The sequence below is a fragment of the Talpa occidentalis genome, unplaced genomic scaffold (assembly GCF_014898055.3).
Source record: "Talpa occidentalis isolate TD23 unplaced genomic scaffold, MPIMG_talOcc4v2.1 talOcc4.9, whole genome shotgun sequence".
Taxonomy (NCBI): domain Eukaryota; kingdom Metazoa; phylum Chordata; class Mammalia; order Eulipotyphla; family Talpidae; genus Talpa; species Talpa occidentalis.
In genome coordinates, this window is record NW_023605305.1 from 4,895,125 (window position 1) to 4,915,301 (window position 20,177).

At 44.8% G+C, this 20,177-nt stretch overlaps 1 protein-coding gene across 1 annotated transcript in view; it reads left to right on the forward strand.

Moving 5' to 3' along the window:
- The window catches only part of KIF1B (kinesin family member 1B), a 128,743-nt gene that overhangs the window by 67,321 nt on the left and 41,245 nt on the right, over positions 1-20,177 (forward strand). The window contains 7 exon segments of the mRNA XM_054691207.1: positions 3,780-3,859; positions 4,710-4,785; positions 7,486-7,565; positions 8,063-8,169; positions 8,959-9,042; positions 9,241-9,421; positions 9,521-9,593. Coding sequence (XP_054547182.1) covers positions 3,780-3,859; positions 4,710-4,785; positions 7,486-7,565; positions 8,063-8,169; positions 8,959-9,042; positions 9,241-9,421; positions 9,521-9,593 — 681 coding nt within the window.

The window sequence follows — 20,177 nt, forward strand, 5'->3', positions numbered from 1 at the left end:
TTAATGGAGACTTTTCTGACTCTCTGTGGGGTTCAGTGCTCCCTTAGCTGAATCATGGAGAGGAGATTAGATTGCATTGAGCCTTAAGAACATAATTATTAACCAGGCTGCACAGTGACTATTGTGTGTGACTTGAGAACAAACTCAAATGATACCTCAGCCCAGCGTTCCTTGGAGCTTAAAACAAAGCTCCTGATGTCGCCCTGTTTGGGATTTTTTTAATGTGCAGCACCTGTAGGGAAGCAGGCCTCTCAAAGATGTCTCCTAAGTGCCTGGTTTCTGAAGTGTAAATAAATCCCCATTTCAATTTCATCTTAAATTAGCCTCTGAGAACTGATTGTGGGGCAGCTCTGAGGCCGCATGCTGGACACGTGCCTGAAGCCCTGTGCCTGTCAGGTCTCTGCTTTACTTAAACAGAGCTCATTACTCAGAAGGACGCGCCCTCCACTCTTCGTGACCTATGGGGAGTGGTTGTGTCTACTTCCTTTAAGGCCCATTGCTGTGCCTTCTTGAAGGAAGAGTCGGGAAGCCCAGTCTAGATCTGCCTTAGGGAATAGCATGGCCCCACGTTAATCTGTTTCCCTAGGATGGTTCTGGAGTTGTTTCCCAGACGTTTGCCAGCAGTGAAGAAAATACCATTTTCTCTAACCTTTCTTCTTCAGTTTTAAAAAATAGCTTCCTTGACCCCAAAAAATGACAACTTGAAGCCATAGTGAAAAATAAAGTACTGTCTTTCTCAGTTTACTCATTAAATGTTTACAAAAAGATCCTATTCCGATGTCCTCCTCGGTGTGCAGTACAGTTGCCGAGTCAGCAGCAGTGTTACAGTTGGCCGCAGAGTGTTAAGAGGATTCCTAGGCAGTAACTTTGCTTCTTTGAGGCAAGTTTCCAGACCTGGAAGAGGAGCTTTAACACAGCCAGTAGCTTGAACAGACCTTACTCTGACGTGGTCACCTGAAGATAACCAACTTGGAAAAAAGTACATTTGAAGGATCTCCTGGGTCAGTTCGTGTTCCGTCACCAGCACCAGCGGCTCACGGGCCGCTCTCTGGAGGGAGCCCTTGCAGGAGCTCTCACTTGGCCAGGGGCAGCCTGTGGTCCTGTCCCTTTGCATGCCAGATTGTCACTTCCACATCATGACGGTTTCCACCCGGCTGTCTTTTTTTTTTTTTTTTTTTTTTTAAAGATTTATTTACTTATTTATACAAGCACTGGGTACAGTCAGAAGCGCGGGAGGGAGTGAGAATATTCACCAGAGTCAGAGCGGGGAGTAGAGCAGGCAGGAGGACCGAAGTACACTGCTGAGGGGAGCAGCGGGCGGCAGGAGAGGTCTGCGCGCTGTGTGGGACCCTCCTCCAGTGGCCGGGTTGCAGCCGGGGATCGAACCGGCGCTGCAGAAGCTGCTGGCAGCTTCACAACCCAGCGCTCAACGGCTGCACCACCGGGGAGGCCCACCACCCGGCTGTCTTTAGTGACCTTAACATCCTCCAGCCTGTGGTGCCAGCCGGTCTCATACTTGCCGTCTACACACATGTGGATGCGGCAAGCCCGGCTGTGGTGGCACCATCCGTGAATTGCCCGTGGTCTTTGTAGACACATGGGGGTGGCACTGCCCCTCTTGGCCAGAGCTGCGTGGGTTTCTCTGGGTTGCTGGCCTCCAGTGTGGCGGCCTGGTTCCTCATGCGCTGGTGGCATGTGGCCCGCGTGCTGACCCTCCCTGCTGGCAGCTGTGCAGTGACGCTCCCGGGTCACCCTTGTCTTTCAGAGTGTGCGTGCTCAGAGGGTTAGCAGGAGCCGAGCTGGGTGGCTTTGTCTCTTTCTCTCTCCCTCGTCTACTATAAGTTTGTTCTAGCATCTTCCACTGTGTTACGGACTCTGCTAAAAGAGCACCTCCCACTGAGTCCCCGTCACAGTCTCTTTACTAAGGCCTGTGCTGCTTCTGACTTTCGTCAGGTTGGCTCTTTGCCTAGTTCTGCTCATTCTCCTTGTTTCTTCATCATCGTGCCCTCCCATCCCCACCATCAATCCTCCTGTCCTTGTTCCAGAATACTAGATGCTAGAACTGTGCGATTTATGGCATTACATAGGCACAGTTTCTTTCTACGTAAATAATTATGTGTTGGGGATCTAGAGGCATCTTAAAATAGCCTGTTAAATGAATCATGCGGTAAAATATCTCGTGAGCTGTTTATTCTCCTCACCCTCAGTCACCGCTGCCATCATCAACACCACCATCACCTCACATGTCTTCATGATGGAGAAGAGATTAGATTTCTCATTTCTCCTCCCTGACTGGCACTTTTCCCTGCCTTCTGTGGGCACCCTTACCCCTTGGCTCGTCCTCCTACCCTGTGCCCTCCCCTGACCTGTTCCTGCGTGTTCTGCACTCTTCGGGTCGAGCATCTCTCGCCCTGGCTCACCTGCTCTCCAGCACCTGGCGCTGCTGCACCTCTAGCACTCAGCATTGTTCTGTCGTTCCCGCCACCCCGGCTCTCCTTCCTCCACACCGCTGTTCCTCCAGGATGCCAGTCACGTCCTGCCTCCTCCCTCGTGTGCCCACGCGGCGGCGCCTCTGTCTCCGCTCCTGGGGCCTCCTCTGTGTGGCCTGTCGTGGCACTCCCGCTCCAGGTTGCCCCCCCCCTTCTTTCCCTTCTTTGTCTTTTTCTCCAAAGCTCTTATCACTGTCTGCCATAGACCTGACTTACTGATTCAAGCTGATTGGCTATCTGTCCTTTCACTAGACTGTCTCAGGAGGGGGATTTTGTTCCCGCCACAGCCCTATTATAGGGCTCCCCTCATATATATGCTTTAGTTCTTATATTTCTGGCATATAATAAACGCTCAGCAGATGACGGGGAATTGTCACTTCAGTGGCCGCTTGTCTTCAGCATTAGCCCTCTCTGCTTTGGGCGTTGGGGCGTGTTCACGAAGGCTTCATGTCGTAAAGGAGGGAAATAGCTCTCCTTCTCCCCTTCTCTCCCTGCTGTGCCGGGCCGCTGTAACAAAAGGCAAATTGAAAAAGAGAAAAAAAGCACGGCAATTTATTTCAGTTTCATGGCACACAGAGCCTTCTCGAGCATGAAGGCCCAAAGAAGCATTAAACCTGAACAGTTTTTTTTTTTTTTTCACACAGGTTGATGATGAGCGGAAAGTTGTGGGAAAACATGATGGGACCAGTGGTGGGGAGGGGCGCCTGAGCTGAGTATAGTCAACGGGGAAGCATGTCAAGACCTCTTTGTTCAGACTCCCCTCAGCACCCTCCATCTTTGGAGACTGATGCTCCTCTCCTCCGGATCCACACAGGACACCTCTCCTGAGGGCCTCCTGACCTGCTCCAGGAGATTAGAGCCCTTCCTGCACCTCCCACTTCTCAAACCACTTCAACTTCAAGTATTTGTTCATGTGCCACAGCGCCCTGTGGGGGTGGCATGTTCAGGCCCCCTCAGTGTTGTGAAATTAGTGAAACTGAATACCTTTGGAGACTTTGTTCTTTTGTAGAAGTGGCTGCATTTTGGGGTGTTGTTAGTTTCCTTCCCGCTGGACACACGCACAGACATGCTCACTAGGAAGGACTCTGGAGAATTGCTCTGCCTGACCCTGATTTAGTGTCAGGCCTAGTCTTTGACTGTTCTTTTGACTACTGAGAAAGAAAGATATCTCATCCTAGTAGACTGCCTTCCACCCATAAAAGATATCACTTGCTTCTCACTGTCCCTCCCAGACTTGGGAGTCGAATCACGAGATTCTTAGCCATTTTAACTGTGTGCTTCTTCCCTTAGGAATCGGAGAAGATCATCGCTGAGTTGAATGAAACTTGGGAAGAGAAGCTGCGTAAAACAGAAGCCATCAGAATGGAGAGGTCAGGAGGTTAAACTCTGGGGGGGGGATGTTTCTAAATTCTCCAAGGAAATTGGATTACTTTTGTAGTAAGGAAAGATGAAATAGAAATTCAAAACAAAAACTCTTCCTCCCAAAACAAAAAATAAACCTGGCTGGGACTCAGGGTCAGAGTTACACTTGGAAGTGAAATTCAAGTTTGTCTGCTCACTCGAAGCCTGTCCTTGGAGAGTCATTCCTGGGCCTTCACAAGCTGCTTGTGCTAAGGGTCCCTGTAAGGATGGACGATTCTGAGGTGGAGTTTTTAATTTGTGAAAAAACTGCCTTTGATATATAGGCCCAAGTGAAAGAAGTTATTCTCGTTATTGTCCTTCAGTGCTCTCTCTTTCTAGAACCATTTTGATAAGAGGTAAAGTGGTTTGAGTTACAAACTTTTAAAATTCCTGTTCTAGCTCAACCTCTACCCTGAAGGTGAACATAGCCCAGAATAACCCTTTTGCTACTGGAATAAATATAGATTTAAAATGTTAGTTCCTGCCTCTCCTCTTTGGAGAAGATGTGGCAGAAATGAGTTCTAGTATATTGATACAGTAAATGTCTCACATAATTTTCCTACTGAGATTTAAGCTCCAAGTAAAGTTTCTTACAGAGACTTTGAGCTGCAGAGATGGTAGACATAACTATTATTAAAAAATAGCTGTTATTGTTATTATTAAAAATAGCTTTTCATTAAAGATGGGGTGGTGGGTTCCTTCCCACCTGCAATACCTGCTTTCACGGTCACCTGGCTACGCCTGTTCACTTGCCAGCCCCCCGCTAGGCTGGTCTCGCTGGGTCTGAGTGGTGTTCTGATGTGCTCGATGTTGTCCTAGGGAGGCCTTGCTGGCTGAAATGGGAGTTGCCATTCGGGAAGATGGAGGAACCCTGGGTGTTTTCTCACCTAAAAAGGTAAGACTCAAGTATTCTAAGCCTCTACACACCACACTACCTCTTGGGTGTTGAAGTGCTTCCTCCTTGTTCCCTTCACCTCCTGGGCCGTGGCTTAATTTTAGATGTTTCTGACTTCATCTTACTCTCCAAGGGTAGCCTGTTTCTAAAATGCTCGTCATGTTTACAAAATAGAACCCAAGGCAGCACACCTGGAATTTTCCATCACGATTCAGTGTGTCCCATCATCCTCGCTGCTGCTTTGTCTCCAGCTCTTGGCCAGGCCTCGCATAGCTTCACTTTGGCTGCTCGCTGTGTAGACTCTCCCACAGGTGCTAACACCCCGGACTCATAGCTTCTGGGAGGTCATTTCAGCTGTCAGGTTGGTAGGAAAATACTACTTCAGCAGGTCGCGCTAAAGCCACTGCACCCCCAGAGCTGCCCTCCATCCTTGACCTCCCCTCCTGTCAGCCAAGGGGTCCCCACTGGGCCCCTTTCCACTTTCACTGTCATTCTGCGTAAGTCGGAGATGCTTCTTAGAAAGATTCTTTTGGTCCTAAGATGCTGCTTAGTTATTAGATACTGGGAAATGATCACCAAGTGATTGTGTGCTTATCTATATGGAAGTAATAGAACTTATATTGATGCACAGAATGTGTATTTCATTCCCATAATTAATAGTCCATTTCCTGTGACCTCAAATTGGCCACAGTGATGTAGCCTTTTCATACAATGATCTCTTCAGCTGGGCATGAGGAGGAAATAAGTAGGGAATTTTGAATTGGTGCTTTTTTTTTTAATGTAATATGAAATATTCTCCTGGGTTTTGTTAGGATTCTTTCGGTTAGCTTTTTCTGTCATAACTTCTTCATAAATTCTGATGTGTTGTTCTCAACAAATATTGACTTAAAACATTTTAGGTACATATTGTAGAATTGAAACAGTAGGCATTTTATGTTTATATTGCCAAGGGTCAGTGACTTTCATAGTTAATATGGTTTCCCTTCAGTAAGACACATTTCTTCAGCTATATTACTTTTAATTGTAGAGATTTTAGCAGTTTGATAGAATTTTAAGACTTGCTGGGGTTGGATTATGCCTCTCCATGCCCCTAAATGTATTTGATGACATCTTTAAGTGATAAGGACAGTGGGAGAAACATTTGTAGCAATGTATTAGAATATTTAACACAAGTCATGAGTTGGGTAAGTGCTGGGATATAAACTGTAAAATCCCAACATGACATCTCTGTTTTCAGAGCTTTTCTTTCTTATATTTTACCTTCTTGCTTAACTTTTCTAAACTCTTTAGGAAAATAAGGAATACAGCACTGACCACATACAAATTCAATGTCAGAACTTTTTTTCTGATGTGATAATTAACTCATTTGTGGTAAATCATTGCCCAATGCGTGCATATATTAAATAACACATTGTGCAGCCTAAATATACACACATTTTATTTGTCAGTCATCCGTCGATACAGACCACCTGTTCTGACGTTGCTCAGCCAGTGTTGGCCTTCAAAGGACTTTGTAATCAGAGAGCTTTGACTCTTAACCCAGCAAGACTGAAAATGCAGAGGCAGATACTAGCGGAGAGTTGTAGAGGCTTTTCTAATGCATTGTAATTTATCTTTTGCAGTCCCTCTTCTTAACTCTCTCCTCTGACTCTTCCATTTTCCACATTTGTTGGCGCTCTCTTGAGTAGATTTTGACCTCAAGACCATGTGACTTATTTTGGGATTCCAGTAGGGTAGTTTCACTCAAGAAGGCTGGTTTTTAAAATATTTTAGAAATGTTAGAGCTAAATGAAGAGGATTTTCAAAAGATGTGTTATTAAATGTAATTTAATAATGTATCAGTAAATTCAATTTCTTCTTTAAGGTAAAGACAAACTAAAGCACTGGTACCATGAAGGAACTGATAAAAATTATTGAGAGAAAAGGTGTGGGAACATTTTATAAAGTAAATGAAATATTAAATATTTCTTGAGAATATTGATTTTCCCTGTACCCTTTTGAGTTTTTGACTGAGATTCCTGTGGCATACTTTTGACAGAGAAACAAGAGAAAAACCAAAAGAAGTTTATTAATGTGAACACGTCGTACATACAGAGAGCCCCAGGGTCAGCGAGTGTCGCGGCACACGCTCTGAGCCCCACTTAACCAGGCCGGAGGAGCGATGGGGGGTGACGCAGTATCTGGGTGCAGCGGCCGCTTCTGGGCTGCCCTCCTGTGACCACAGGCTGCCCTTGGTTGGCGAAGTGAGTCCCTGTCGAAGGCCTTCCCCGGGCAGGTCAGGGGAGTCCAGGAAAGACCCCCATCTGCTGGCCACTTTTCCTGCCCGAGCTCAGTCACAGCATATCAGGTGGTGTGTCTGGGATGTCTGTTGTGCTGCCCTTCACGATTTTTGCCCAAGCTTTTACAAAAATGATTGACCATCCAAGCAGTCAGCCTTTTCTGATTTGTCTTTTGTGTTCTCCATGCTTTCACCTATCAAGACTTTAACCAAGAACCCATGTTTTTAAGGGGGGTATTAGAGCAGTTTTGGAAGGTCTGAAGGGAATGTTTTCTCTTCATTATGGAATTGCAACCAGGAATAAAGAAGTCCCTTTTGAGGCTCCGGGTGTCCAGGAGGCCTCAGCCTCTTGCAGGTCCTGTTACTATCACAGCCTTCTCTGTCAGGCTTGCTCCCAGTTGATAATCTGTCACCTTTTCCAGACCCCACATCTTGTTAACCTCAATGAGGACCCGTTGATGTCCGAGTGTCTGCTCTACTATATCAAAGATGGAATTACAAGGTATGTTTCTTTCTTGTTCTGGTTGCTTAAAGCCTTCTCCTACGTGACCAAATTAAAAAAAAAAAAAAAAAAAAAAAAAGGAAGTTACTTGTTGAAAAATCTGTTGTAATAATTGGCTGTTTTTCCTGTCAGGAGTAGTGAAAAATTATAATTTCTATTCTTCCCAAATTATGTGTTTTCTAAGCTAGTCAACGTGTAGTTTTTCCCTAAAAGACTCTACAAAAAATGTTTCCTTCTAACATCTTACATGAATTCATCTGGGAGATTACTTCACTCGTGTTGCCCGAGTTACATGGTTTGTGGTTCCGTGGTTTCTTATTCTGATGTAGGGAGGCTGGTCATATATGAAAGTGGGATTTGCAATTGAAAGCCGCTGATATAAAAAGCTGGTACCTTTTTTCTACATACAAAGAATATTCTTTGGGAGAAAGAGGTTCATTGTTTGTCGTGCTTTTTGTGTCTGAATTGCCCTGGGCAACACTTCCCCTTGTGTCCAGGGTTGGCCAGGCAGATGCCGAGCGGCGCCAGGACATCGTGCTGAGCGGGGCGCACATTAAAGAGGAGCATTGTATCTTCCGGAGCGAGCGGAGCAGCAGCGGCGATGGTGAGGCCTCTGCTTAGCTTTTCACTCTGTCCGTCCTGGAAGTCTTGAGAAACCCTCCAGACTTGGTCTTCCCTGACTCTCAGGGGTGCTTTCTTGTACTATCTAATATTTGAAAATGGGGAACCCTGGACTGCTTATAAATGCAGGAGCGGACAGAGCCACTTTACATGAAAATGGCCTGAACAAAAGGACTCCTTTTGTTACTGCCAAGAACTGAGCAGGACCTAGGCAATTAGGCTTGGTCTTGAATGTTAATTATTTAATAGACAAGAAAGGAACAAATGGATAGTGGGAGGTTTGAAGCACCTCTGCTGGGTCTTAAGCCAGTAAAATTAATTTTTATCTACAAAGGAAGAAAAAGTCAGTCTTGACTTTTGCCCAGGTTGTTAACAAAACAATAATCTAATGGTATTTTTGTGTACTACATAATTCATTCCTCCTTAATCAAAATACTAGCTTTTCCTCTTAAGTTTCTGGTAGTACCTACATCCCACACTTGATTTCTGACAGTTTTCAGTTCTACAGACTAAACTATCAAGCTGTCACCAAACCTAGTATCCCCCAGAGTTGAGTTTTGTCAAACTCATCTAAATGTTCCTGTGATAGTCACATCCTTAAATGACCCCTTACATTGGACTGGCTCTGGTACCCTAAAATGAACTACCGATGCTCAACCACTTGACTGGTCACAGGACTCGATCCTCATTACCATGAACCCGCGTAGCCATCTGCTTCCCACTGTTTCATTCTGGTGGCTTGCACGCTAACCTTAGATTGCGTTCCTTTCAGTGATCGTGACCCTTGAGCCTTGTGAGCGCTCAGAAACCTACGTGAATGGCAAGAGGGTGGCCCAGCCCGTTCAGCTGCGCTCAGGTGAGCCGGAAGGGGGAAGTCCTCAGCGGTGCACCCAGGACTTGTATGAGCGACTCTGTGGCCTCTTACTATGCTGCGTACAGGCTAAAGCGGTGCTCAGCGTTAGGGCTGACAATCTTGGATGAGGGAGACTGAGGCGAGTCACCTGGACCCTGCAACACTCAAAACTGACTTCACCCTGGTTCTGTTCCACGCTAGGAAACCGGATCATCATGGGCAAAAACCACGTGTTCCGGTTTAACCACCCTGAACAAGCGCGGGCTGAGCGGGAGAAGACGCCTTCCGCTGAGACCCCCTCTGAGCCTGTGGACTGGACGTTTGCCCAGAGAGAGCTTCTGGAAAAACAAGGCATTGACATGAAACAGGAGATGGAGAAAAGGTAAGGCCAAGCAGGAGGCGGCCCCCACAAGGATGGCGGCGCTCACGCAGCTGTGCGGTGGCGCTTCAGAGTTTCCCTGACTTTTCATTTTCCTTCCAGGCTACAGGAAATGGAGATTCTGTACAAAAAGGAGAAGGAAGAAGCGGATCTTCTCTTGGAGCAGCAGAGACTGGTAGGAATCCACCCTGAATCCTCTCTTAGGAAAAGGGCAGCTTGCTCTCTGCCTTCCCTTCTCAGAGGAGCCCAAGCTGCTTGTTCTTTCATTTCCTTAATGGAGCACAAACTTGGGTCTCCCGTAGCCATTAGTTTCCACACTGTCCATAAAGGGACTGTTTGGTGCCTTTTATGTCTTAAAATCAACTCTTCTATCAAAACCAAGCGCTTTTGGAGGAAATAGTGAGAATTTTCCTGGTAGCCTTTGCCTCTTAGTAGTGGTTTTGGATTTGCATCAGTGGTGGTTTTAATAATCATTCCTTTGAATATTGAATTTGGCGGGTGTTTGCCTTGGTTTTGTTTCTGATCACCTGATAGTACTAATTCTCTGCTCTTGGGCTGACTTGGGGGATTTTTCTTTTCCTTTTTTTTTTTAAATTAGTTAAACTGTGTCTAAAAGTGTTGCTGCACAGTTGCATGTGTTAATCCCTTACTGTTCCCTTGCATGGAGCCTGAATTCTCGATAAGGCCTCAGTGACATGTGGGTGGCAGTGGAAGCGGTGACTGCACGGCAACTCAGCAGGAGGGGGCAGCCTGGCATCTCTGGGGTGAGAAGGGCCTTGGGTAAGCCCTGCAGAGTCAGTTTAGGGTGTAACTTACAATGCCGACAACTGTAGCATCTTATGGTGTTGACTGATTTTCCGGGTTTGATAGAATCTATGAATAAATAGATTAATTCCATTAGTTAGATTTTCATTTTTAAAGCCACCCAATTCTGACAAGCATGACCCTGGCATTCATTTGACTTGTACAAAAAAGGTTTAACAAACCTTTGGATGCTGTGGCTAGAGTTTAAGAATTTTTTTTTTTCTTTTTTTTTTTTAAGATCAGGGGTATGAGGGATTAAGCTGGGGGACTGGTTTCTTTTCTTAGCCAAAATACAGCATGTAAAATGCCATCTGTAAACTGTAACCCTCTAGTCATGCTCTGCTTTGGAGAAGAGGCTAGTGCTAAACAGGCCAGAAAAGCCAGGGGCCCCGCAAAGGTAGGCTCTCTGAGGTTGAGTTCTCAGGCTTGGCAGTGGGTTAAAACAGTTTTTATTTTGAAAATTATAGAAAAGCCTAAAAAAGAGTGGACTGTAAGGCTAAATCAAGTGTTTGGGATAAGGTAATAACAGTGTTATAGAAAGAGTGTCTTTAAGGGGGCCCAGTTAGCATTTAGTTTTTAATGAAAACTGCAGTGTGATTAGGTTTGTGACACATGAAAGAGCCTTTTATCTCAATAATGCAGTAATCTAATAACATGCCTCTCATGGTCTGTAAGAGATCAAACGAGGGCAGGTATAATTAAGCTGTATTTTTATTAACGACAGGACCTTGTGTTTGTGTAGTGCTTTGTAATTTACAGAGAGCTTTAACAGCCATTATTTTTTTGCTCCTGGAAACAACCTACTTTGGTAGGTTTCTATGTAAGTGAAGTAAGTAACATATCTGTAGTCTATAGTGGAGGCAACCAAGGCTAAAGGTGCTGTCTTGCCCTTGGAAACACCTGGGTTAAGGTTGAAACTTGGGTCCTCTGGGTGGCTTCAGTGTTCTGTCCAGTGGGGCTATGCTTCTGCCCCCCACCCCAGGTATCTTGTTAACTCTGGCTTGGGAGCCGAGATTGTGAATTTCTTATACACTCCCAGGTGACAGCAGCCCTGCTGGTCCCAGGACCAACCTTTGTGTAACTAGCTATAAAAATATAAAGATGCTGGCTGTCTATAAGCTGCTGTGCTCTCAGATAAAGACGTTGAACACGACATAAAGAGAAAGTAAACTTCTCTAAGACAGACTCAATTTCCAGGGATCATGCTTAGTCGACAGACAGTTAGGCCCTGGTTGTCATTCTCTCTGTGTGCCTCAGACTCAGCCAGGGTCTCAAGAGCAGCTCTGTAAAGCAAGAAGTTACTTGCCTCCCATAAGTTCAACTCTGTTCCACTCAACCATCTTGTCCTCAACAAGAATTGATTTCTGATGCTTTAACCTGAAGAATATCAAGCAAGTAACAACAGTGAGTGGAAAGTGACCCTGTATTGGTCAACTAACAGATATATTTTTACTGCACCCTTTGAGTAATATTGAAGGGCTACAAAGAAATTGTTCAGTAAATATTTACTATTTATTCTATGTAGTCATTTTTGCAAAATGGCAGGCTTAAAAAATGGGATATGTGCAAATGTTTTCTTTAATGACAGTTCCTGAAATGTATCCCTGGCTCTGTGGCTGAGTGGTCTCTTGTAGGTAGGGCTCTCTGTATACCTGGTCCTCTCTGTTCTTGCTTTTTTACACACATATTTTGTGTTTCATATTTGCATAAACTACTTGTAGAGTCTCTTCAGGAGGCCCACTTGTATTTGGTATTTAATGAAAACACAAGGATTGTTCAGTAACATGTGAATTGGCCAGACTTGAGTAGTTTCCCCACATGGCTAAATATCTTAAAACCTCTTTTTGACATGAGATAGGATTCACCTCATGGCATATACATTTTGCAGAGTTTTTAGTATCATTGTCAGTATGTGATGGAGGATATGTTTGAGCTATAAGAATATATTGTACAGATATGACAATATGACAGTATTTTTTAAGGAAAGAAAATTATGGCCTCTTGATTTGACTTCTTTGAGTTTATATAAACGCTCACTTATGTTTTTAGAGTTTAAAGATTTAACTCATCAATTATGATATTAAAGCAAGGATTAGAATATTTGTTGTTTCCTAACTTCGTATTCATGTCATTTTTTAAGGAGTTTGTAAGCAGAAACGAAAAGTAGCCAGGGGAAAAAGCAAAAGTTGTTAATTATGTGGGAGGAATGAGGGAGAGTTTGTGCTCTGTATGACTCCGTTTTGTAGGGAAACTTTTTAGGCATCAGACTTAATTCTCTAATGTTTACTAATGTTATCTTTTATCAACTTAAGATTAGCCTTTCTGATTTTTTAAACTTAAAGTGAAAAGAAAATCTTATAAAATCTGTAAATTTAGCTTTATCTGCTTTTTGTAGCTAAATTTTCAAACAAGTTGAGTTATAAATGAGCTTAGTACCAGTTTATAGGCCATCAGAAGTGGTACAAATTGGTAACTAGCAACATCTTCAAATCCAGGGACCAAATTATTGTCATTATTATTAAAGGGTTTTTTTGTTTCTCAGAAAGTAACTATACATAGAAATTTTTGGTGTAGAGAAGAGAGCAAGATACTATTTATCAGTTTTGCCCCATTAAAAAAAAAATAGGGCCTCCCCTGGTGGTGCAGGGAGTTGAATGCCATGCTGTGAAGCTGTCCGCAGCCTCTACACCGCTGGTTCGATCCCGGCCGGCTGACGAGGGTTCCACATGGCGCAGCAGACCTCTCCTGTCGCTCCCGCTGCTCCCCTCAGCAGTGTATTTCAGTCAGTCTGCCTGTTCTGTTCCCTGCTCTGTTTCTGGTGAGTCCTCTCACCCTCACGCGCATCTGGCCTGTACCCCGGTTCTTGTATAAAATAAATAAATAAATCTTAAATAAATAAATAAACAAACAAAAAGCCAAGCCCTTTCCTGGAGATAATTTTGGTAATCACTGTGAAGTATAAGAGACTATTGAGTGACAACACTTTATTTCCTGACAGTCTTAACTCAGTCCCCTCGTGAGTAGTTTCTTTCCCAAGAGCTTTTCTTTCCTAATAGAAATTCATCCTTAATCCCTCTAATGTTATTTTCACTTAGATCCATGTTATCAAGATTTGCTTGTGAAAGTTAACTGATTATTTTCCAAATAGCTCTTGACCTGACTTTGTTGTGCAGTCAGGCTGCTGTTTCGGGCCTCATTAGGTTACCTTTTTGGAGAAAAGATAATGACAATGGAAAGATAAGAGTTGGAGAGATGCTTTAAAATAGAGCCACTTTACATGAGCAGAATATAATCTGTGTGTTTTATGTGTTGGTGGGACGAATCATCACTTAAAGTGATATTCCTCAAACAGCCAGAAACACTGTGACTTTTCGTAGATAGGACACATCTCTAAGTTGTATTTATTAGAATACCTTGGGGGCGGAGGGAACTTTAAATGATGTTTAATGAAAACATGTGCTTAGTTTAATGTTTATCCTGGTATTTTATTTCTTAACATTCTAGAGGTGAGGTATTTTTGGTGTGAGTGTGTGAAAACAAAGAGATTTCCACTTAGGTCCCTTTTTAATGCTTCTCAGTATAACAGATTTTAACTGTCAAAGGAAATGGGTCTGTTTGCTATGACACAAGAAAATTGCAAATCCAGTGTATGCTCATGAAAAGACTAGTCTCAAAACCCTCTTGTCTCACAGAATGAACAGCTCACCCGTTAAGAGCGGGACGCGGTTGGCCAGCGGGGACGCGGCACTTCTAACATCATCCCCGTTGACTGTTTCTTTCTCTACTCTCTCATCTTCTAACCTTTTCTAGGGCTGCTCTTTTTAGTAAAGCTAAACCAAACGTGGCGTCCTACAGCCTTACTAACCGTTGTTAATCCGCCTGCTCGTCACATCTTGTATGGCATCTGTGCTCACTCATGGGGGAGAGAGTTTCTGGAAGAAGCAACAGCAATAACCAAGGCAAATGTGGGGAGTGGCTGCATGGGTGTCAGCATGTGTGGGTGCAGGCTTTACTGCATTTTCTTGGGAGAGTAGAGATAGTATTTCACACCATCTTGTCAGTAACTTCGTGTGACCTCTGAGTGAACGACTCACTCACCGTGTCAAATCCTCCTAAGCAATTTGATTGCAGATTTCATCACTTTAGCCAGAAAGTAGAAATTTGGATTAGTGGTATTAAACACATTTTTTATTTATAATCTACATGTGCATATGTTTTAAACTTCCACATTAGTACAGTGTTTTGTTTTGTTAGTTGGTTTTGTTTTTGTTTTTTGTTTTGTTTTGTTTTTTGTTTGGTTTGGTTTGATTTTGAAATTTGGTTAAGGCTTTTTTGCTTGCTTTTTCTTCGATTTGATTTTCCTTTTTTATATTTTAATTTTGGTTATTTTGGGGCCATTTTTTGATTTTGTTTTTCCAAAGGACGCGGATTCTGATAGCGGGGATGATTCTGACAAGAGATCCTGTGAAGAGAGCTGGAAATTGATAACTTCTCTGAGAGAAAAGCTACCTCCCAGCAAGTTACAAACCATTGTTAAAAAATGTGGCCTCCCCAGCAGTGGGAAGAAGCGAGAACCAATTAAAATGTATCAGATTCCCCAAAGAAGGCGCCTGAGCAAAGATTCCAAGTGGGTCACCATCTCAGACCTTAAGATTCAGGCGGTCAAGGAGATCTGCTATGAGGTGGCGCTCAACGACTTCAGGCACAGCCGGCAGGAGATTGAGGCCTTGGCCATCGTGAAGATGAAGGAGCTCTGCGCCATGTATGGGAAGAAGGACCCCAACGAGCGCGATTCCTGGCGGGCGGTGGCCAGGGATGTCTGGGACACAGTGGGGGTCGGGGACGAGAAGGCAGAGGACATGCTGGCCGGCGGCAAGGTGGGCACGGACGTCGACGACCTCCGGGTGCATATCGACAAGCTGGAGGACATCCTGCAGGAGGTCAAAAAGCAGAACAACATGAAGGACGAGGAGATCAAAGTCTTGCGGAATAAAATGCTCAAAATGGAGAAAGTCCTGCCGCTGATCGGCTCTCCGGAGCAGAAGGCCCCCGGACCCCTGCACGCGCAGGGCCCGGCGGGCGACGAGGGCGCCGGCGCGGGGCAGGGCGCGCCGGGGCGGGAGGAGCGCGTGTCCCAGCTCATGAGCGGGGACCCCGCATTCCGGCGGGGGCGCCTGCGCTGGATGCGGCAGGAGCAGATGCGCTTCAGGAACCTGCAGCAGCAGGAGATCTCCAAGCAGCTGCGCCGGCAGAACGGGCCGCACAGGTTCATCCCGCCCGAGAACCGCAAGCCGCGGTTCCCCTTCAAGAGCAACCCGAAGCACAGGAACTCCTGGAGCCCAGGGACCCACATCATCATCACCGAAGACGAGGTCATAGAGCTCAGGATTCCCAAGGAGGAGGAGGGGAGGCGAGGAAGTAAGGAGGAGAGCCAAGAAAAAGGGGGTCGCGCAGCTGCGAAGGACCCCGCCTTACCTGGGGGCTCCCAGGGCTGGCGAAGCCAAGATCACATCCAGGTTAGCAAGCAGCATCTCACCAGCCCTCTGCAGCCACCTCCGCTGCGCTGGAGAAGCAATTCCCTCAACAATGGCCAGCCCAGAGGTGCACGGGCCCAGGCGTCGGCCTCGTCGGAGTCGCTCGGCCCCCACGGCGGCCACCCCACAGCCGACCTGCAGACTTTCCAGGCCAAGCGCCACATGCACCAGCACCGCCAGTCTTACTGTAACTATAGCCCCGGGGGCGCGGTGGAGGGCACCGCCGGCCCCGGCCAGAAGCACACTGACAGGCCGGCGTCTTGCAGCCAGCTGGGGACGCCCCCGCGCATGCGGCGCCAGTTCTCGGCGCCCAACCTCAAAGCGGGCCGAGAGACCACAGTGTAAATTCCTGGACACACTTGAAATCTTGGTGGAGGAAATAGGTTATGTTAGCTCACGGTTTGAGTTGGTTCTAGCCTTGGTCTTGAGTTTCTGCCATTTGCCTTTTGATTTAAATGTTGCGTTCCTACAAATACTGGCTGGTTTTAATATTGTGAAAACATAAAGCACTGGTAAACTTACCCACTGCCACCTTTCTTTGGTACACCATCTTTGGGCTGTTTCTGGAATTTTGGACACAACCCTGAGACCTCCCTTATTTTCTGAGACTTTCCTCCTCTCTTGGTGCCTGGGTAATACCCGCTGCAGCCTGGCCCTCTTTGGTGTGAGTGGGATGTGTTCTGACCATGCCTGTCACTGGTCTGATGTCCAGAAAGACCTGCCTCCTAGCTCACACACACATTCAGAAGGGGAATTGACATGTAGACTTAAATGTCCATAATTTCCCCATGAGACATGAGTTTGACAATAATCCACAGTTGTGTGGTCATAGCTTTGGGTTTCTCATCCATGTCTGCTCCTTCCTTTAAGTATGATTGGAATTTTCATAAGCCCAAACTAAATGTCTGTGGACATGTTTTATAGAACTCAGCTTTGCATCTCCCACAGAACTTCCACATCTGTGTTTTGCATAGAAACTGATTCAGTAGGTTTTTTTTCTTTTGAATGTATCAGTAGTTTTATAAAATTTGTCGTAATACCGAAATCTTTCAATTGCCACCACATCTGGATTTCCATTGTGGTTTGCATTTTGAAGTTAGGTATATCGTTTCTTGTTCTCTCTCTCTCTCACTCACTCACACACACACACACACACACACACACACACACACACACACAGAGTTTATCAAAACATGCCAACAGAATATTTGTGTGGTGCTTGGAGCAGTGTATGTAAGTTTATAGGGAGTTATTTGGTGGAGAGAGGGGTGAGGGTGGGACTTGGGGAGAAGACTACAGCATATGTGGGTGCTGCTTATTTTCAGTAGACAATGAAATAAAGCTTAACTTTTGTTGGGTTTAAAATAAAAGAGGCCATGCATACTAATAAACCATCTCTGATTAGCAGTAGTGAGGCTCCCAGGTACTCAAGCAAGGAAAGAGAAACGCGGGTGAGCATTTACTGTATCGATACCCCACTTTACTGTGTCATGGTCTGTCTGCCTCACTGGAGAGTCCACTAAAAAACATGGATCTTAATGGGAAGAACAGTTTTCTGCATCCCTCCTCATCTCCTGAACTGGTCAGAAAGTTTGTAAAGAGGCCGTGTGAAGAGCCAGAGACGTCCGTGCCATCGCCTGACTTCGTGTTGTTGAAGATTCCCAAGCCACACTAAGTTGTCTGACAAGTCGCGCTTGTCTTCCAGAACAGCGTGAACAACTGCAGCCAGGAGAGCAGTTAGCCTTCAAGGAAGCCTGAAAGATTGCTCTTATGTGGGGTGTTTTGGTTTTTTTTTCCTTTGTGTGTGTGCACTGTGCTTTGTTAGAACACATTTTTAGTCGTAGTATTTTTTTCTTTGCTTCTAAGAAAGTGCTTTCCTTAATGTACAGAAAGTTGCTTCCAATGAACTCTGGGGGATTTTTTCACTTTCATAGCTAGAATAGTCCTAGTCTTCATCTAAGGTTTTACGGCAGATTAGATGTGGGTGAATTAATTAGTCAGTTGACTTAACCAAGGTGACAATCTCCTGTACCAGGTGGTTAGAATGTACAGTGGGCGACTTCAGATAAGTCACTTCAGTGCATCCTGTGTAAACCCAATTATCCTTTATTCCTCTTAGCATAGATTCATCAGTTCTTCTTTCCTTGCAAAAAATTAGTTATCTAATATTAACAATAATAATTACTCAGCTTTCAATTCTACAATAAAAGAGGATTCTATCTCTCTCATTTGAGATAACATAGGCTAGGCCGATAAATATTTGCATTCATGGTAGCCTTTTACAATCGGGTGGTGAGCAGGTGTCTCCCTTTCTCACTAGACAATGGGAATGAGTTTCTACTGGCAACCAGGTGACACTGTGGACTGAAAAGTCCTATAATAGTATCACCCACAAATGTTGGTTGGGGGAGGACTGGGCCCACTCTGACACTCCAAAGAACTGGGTCTGTGTTGGTGCTACGTCTGCTGACCCAGGGGCCTCATCTTGCTGAAATGTTTAGCCGTCTAGTGGAGCCCCCAATTTCAGACACCAGGAAGAAATCACCCAAGGCTTACTGGATTGTCAGAGATGTCCCTTCATGCCTTTCAGAGCAGATGCTGGTCCTGGAAAATAACTTGGTGTGAATTCAATTATTTCTTTGGCTCTCCCTAAATAAGAAGTTGGTGCCATAATTTTGAGCTGTTGGTTTAGCTGTAGTGCGTTGGTTTTGGATTTGACGCTCTCTTTCCCTGAGCTTAATACTAAAAAGACCAAAGAGAGATGATCACCATCAAACCATTATTTTATTATTGAGCGATTCCTAGTTATTATCAGAGCAAAATGGGGGAGAGAACATTTGTGCTATTGAAATTTAAGATGATTTGATACCGTTGGGAACTGAGAGGCCTCCTGATGCATTGGTGTAGACCCATAACTCGCAACGGTATTCCTTGTCCAAGACAGTCTGTTCAGCCAGTAAGTCTAAATCAAAGGGCTTCCCTTTTCTTTGTGCTTCTAGTTTTCTCTAGCTTTGAGAATTGTTTCTCTTTTCATGGGAAACACAATGCCTGAGAATGTATTCCATTGAAGTGACATGAAGTGACCGTTCCCATGCTTTAGGTACAGGTTGATGTAGAAAAAAACAAACCAAACCAAACCTGGTGTCTGCCACCCCCGTGTCTGTTAAGAGCCATCAGAATCCACATTTCCTCCCGCCAGCTGCTGTGCCCCTGTGCCTTACTGGGCCTTTGTTGACTTGCCTTAATGATTTGAACTGAAGACTGGGAGGAGGGGTGGCTGCCCAGTCCAGGAACCTTGATGAAGACGCCTCTTAGGCACCATGCAGGGCAGGCTGGTTCCGACCTCCTGGAGCCATGCCCTGCATGGTGAGCAGTTTCATAACTGTCCAAGATTTGAAAATCTGCTCTGAGATGCTTAGTTTGAGCCGCTCGAGGTTGTGAGGTGTGTTGGTTTCCTCCCATCATTACTGTAAAAAGAAGCTGTGGACCTCCTTGTGAACAAACTGTGGATTTCTCCCTCGGTTTCATAAACAAAAAAATGCTTGAAGGTTGTCTTTGAGTGTAAGATCTACCTTTTCCGAAAGGGAGAGTTAGTTTGTAATGTTGAAAAATAAAGTCCTTACTCAATAAAGCTAAAAAATCATCATTTAAGAGTGTGCTTTCTCTCTGGCCTGGGAGGAGGGCGAAGCGCAACAGGAGACGCTGATGAAGCCTGGTCTGACTCTCACGTGAGGTTTTTTTTCATCTGAAGAAACCGTCAGAGTTTTTTAAAAATATATTTCTGTATGAACTTGATTAGTTTAAAGCGTTTGTTGTTCTTTTCCATTTATTAACATTCGACTTTCAATGGGATGTTCAACCACCACTTAATACTACATTTTACTTCAACAGAAAGTTTCCTAGTAGAAGATGCATGGGGAGAGCCAATACTGCTTTGTGATTCCTTAGTGTACCTTGAACTCCATTTTCAATTATTATGTAATCTTGATTTTCAGTTTAAAAAAATTGAAGTGGTCTATACTTCCCTTTGTATAGACAGAAACTAATTTTCTAAAAAGTGTTGAGTAACTTTATGTAGCTTTTTTTTCTTTTTCCCACCCAAAATATTGGTGATAGACTAGGAGTGAGACAGCAGGAGATTTGCTGGCATGTCCCATCAGTCTTACTGAACATTTGGACTTGACTTTTTAATATTGAAAACAACACAAATCATGCATTGTGGGGTAGAATACAAAGTCTACAGGGGTTTTTTTTCCCCACGAGTTTTTAATATGAAATTTGGAACTTGAGGAAAACATTGCATTTGGATCGGTCTGCTTCAGGCCTCGTACCCTCTCCCCGCAAGAATTTCTCTGCTGGTGGGAAAATTGCCAAGACCCTACCAATTCTAGGGCAGCACTGACAAGCACAGTGTGGAGTGA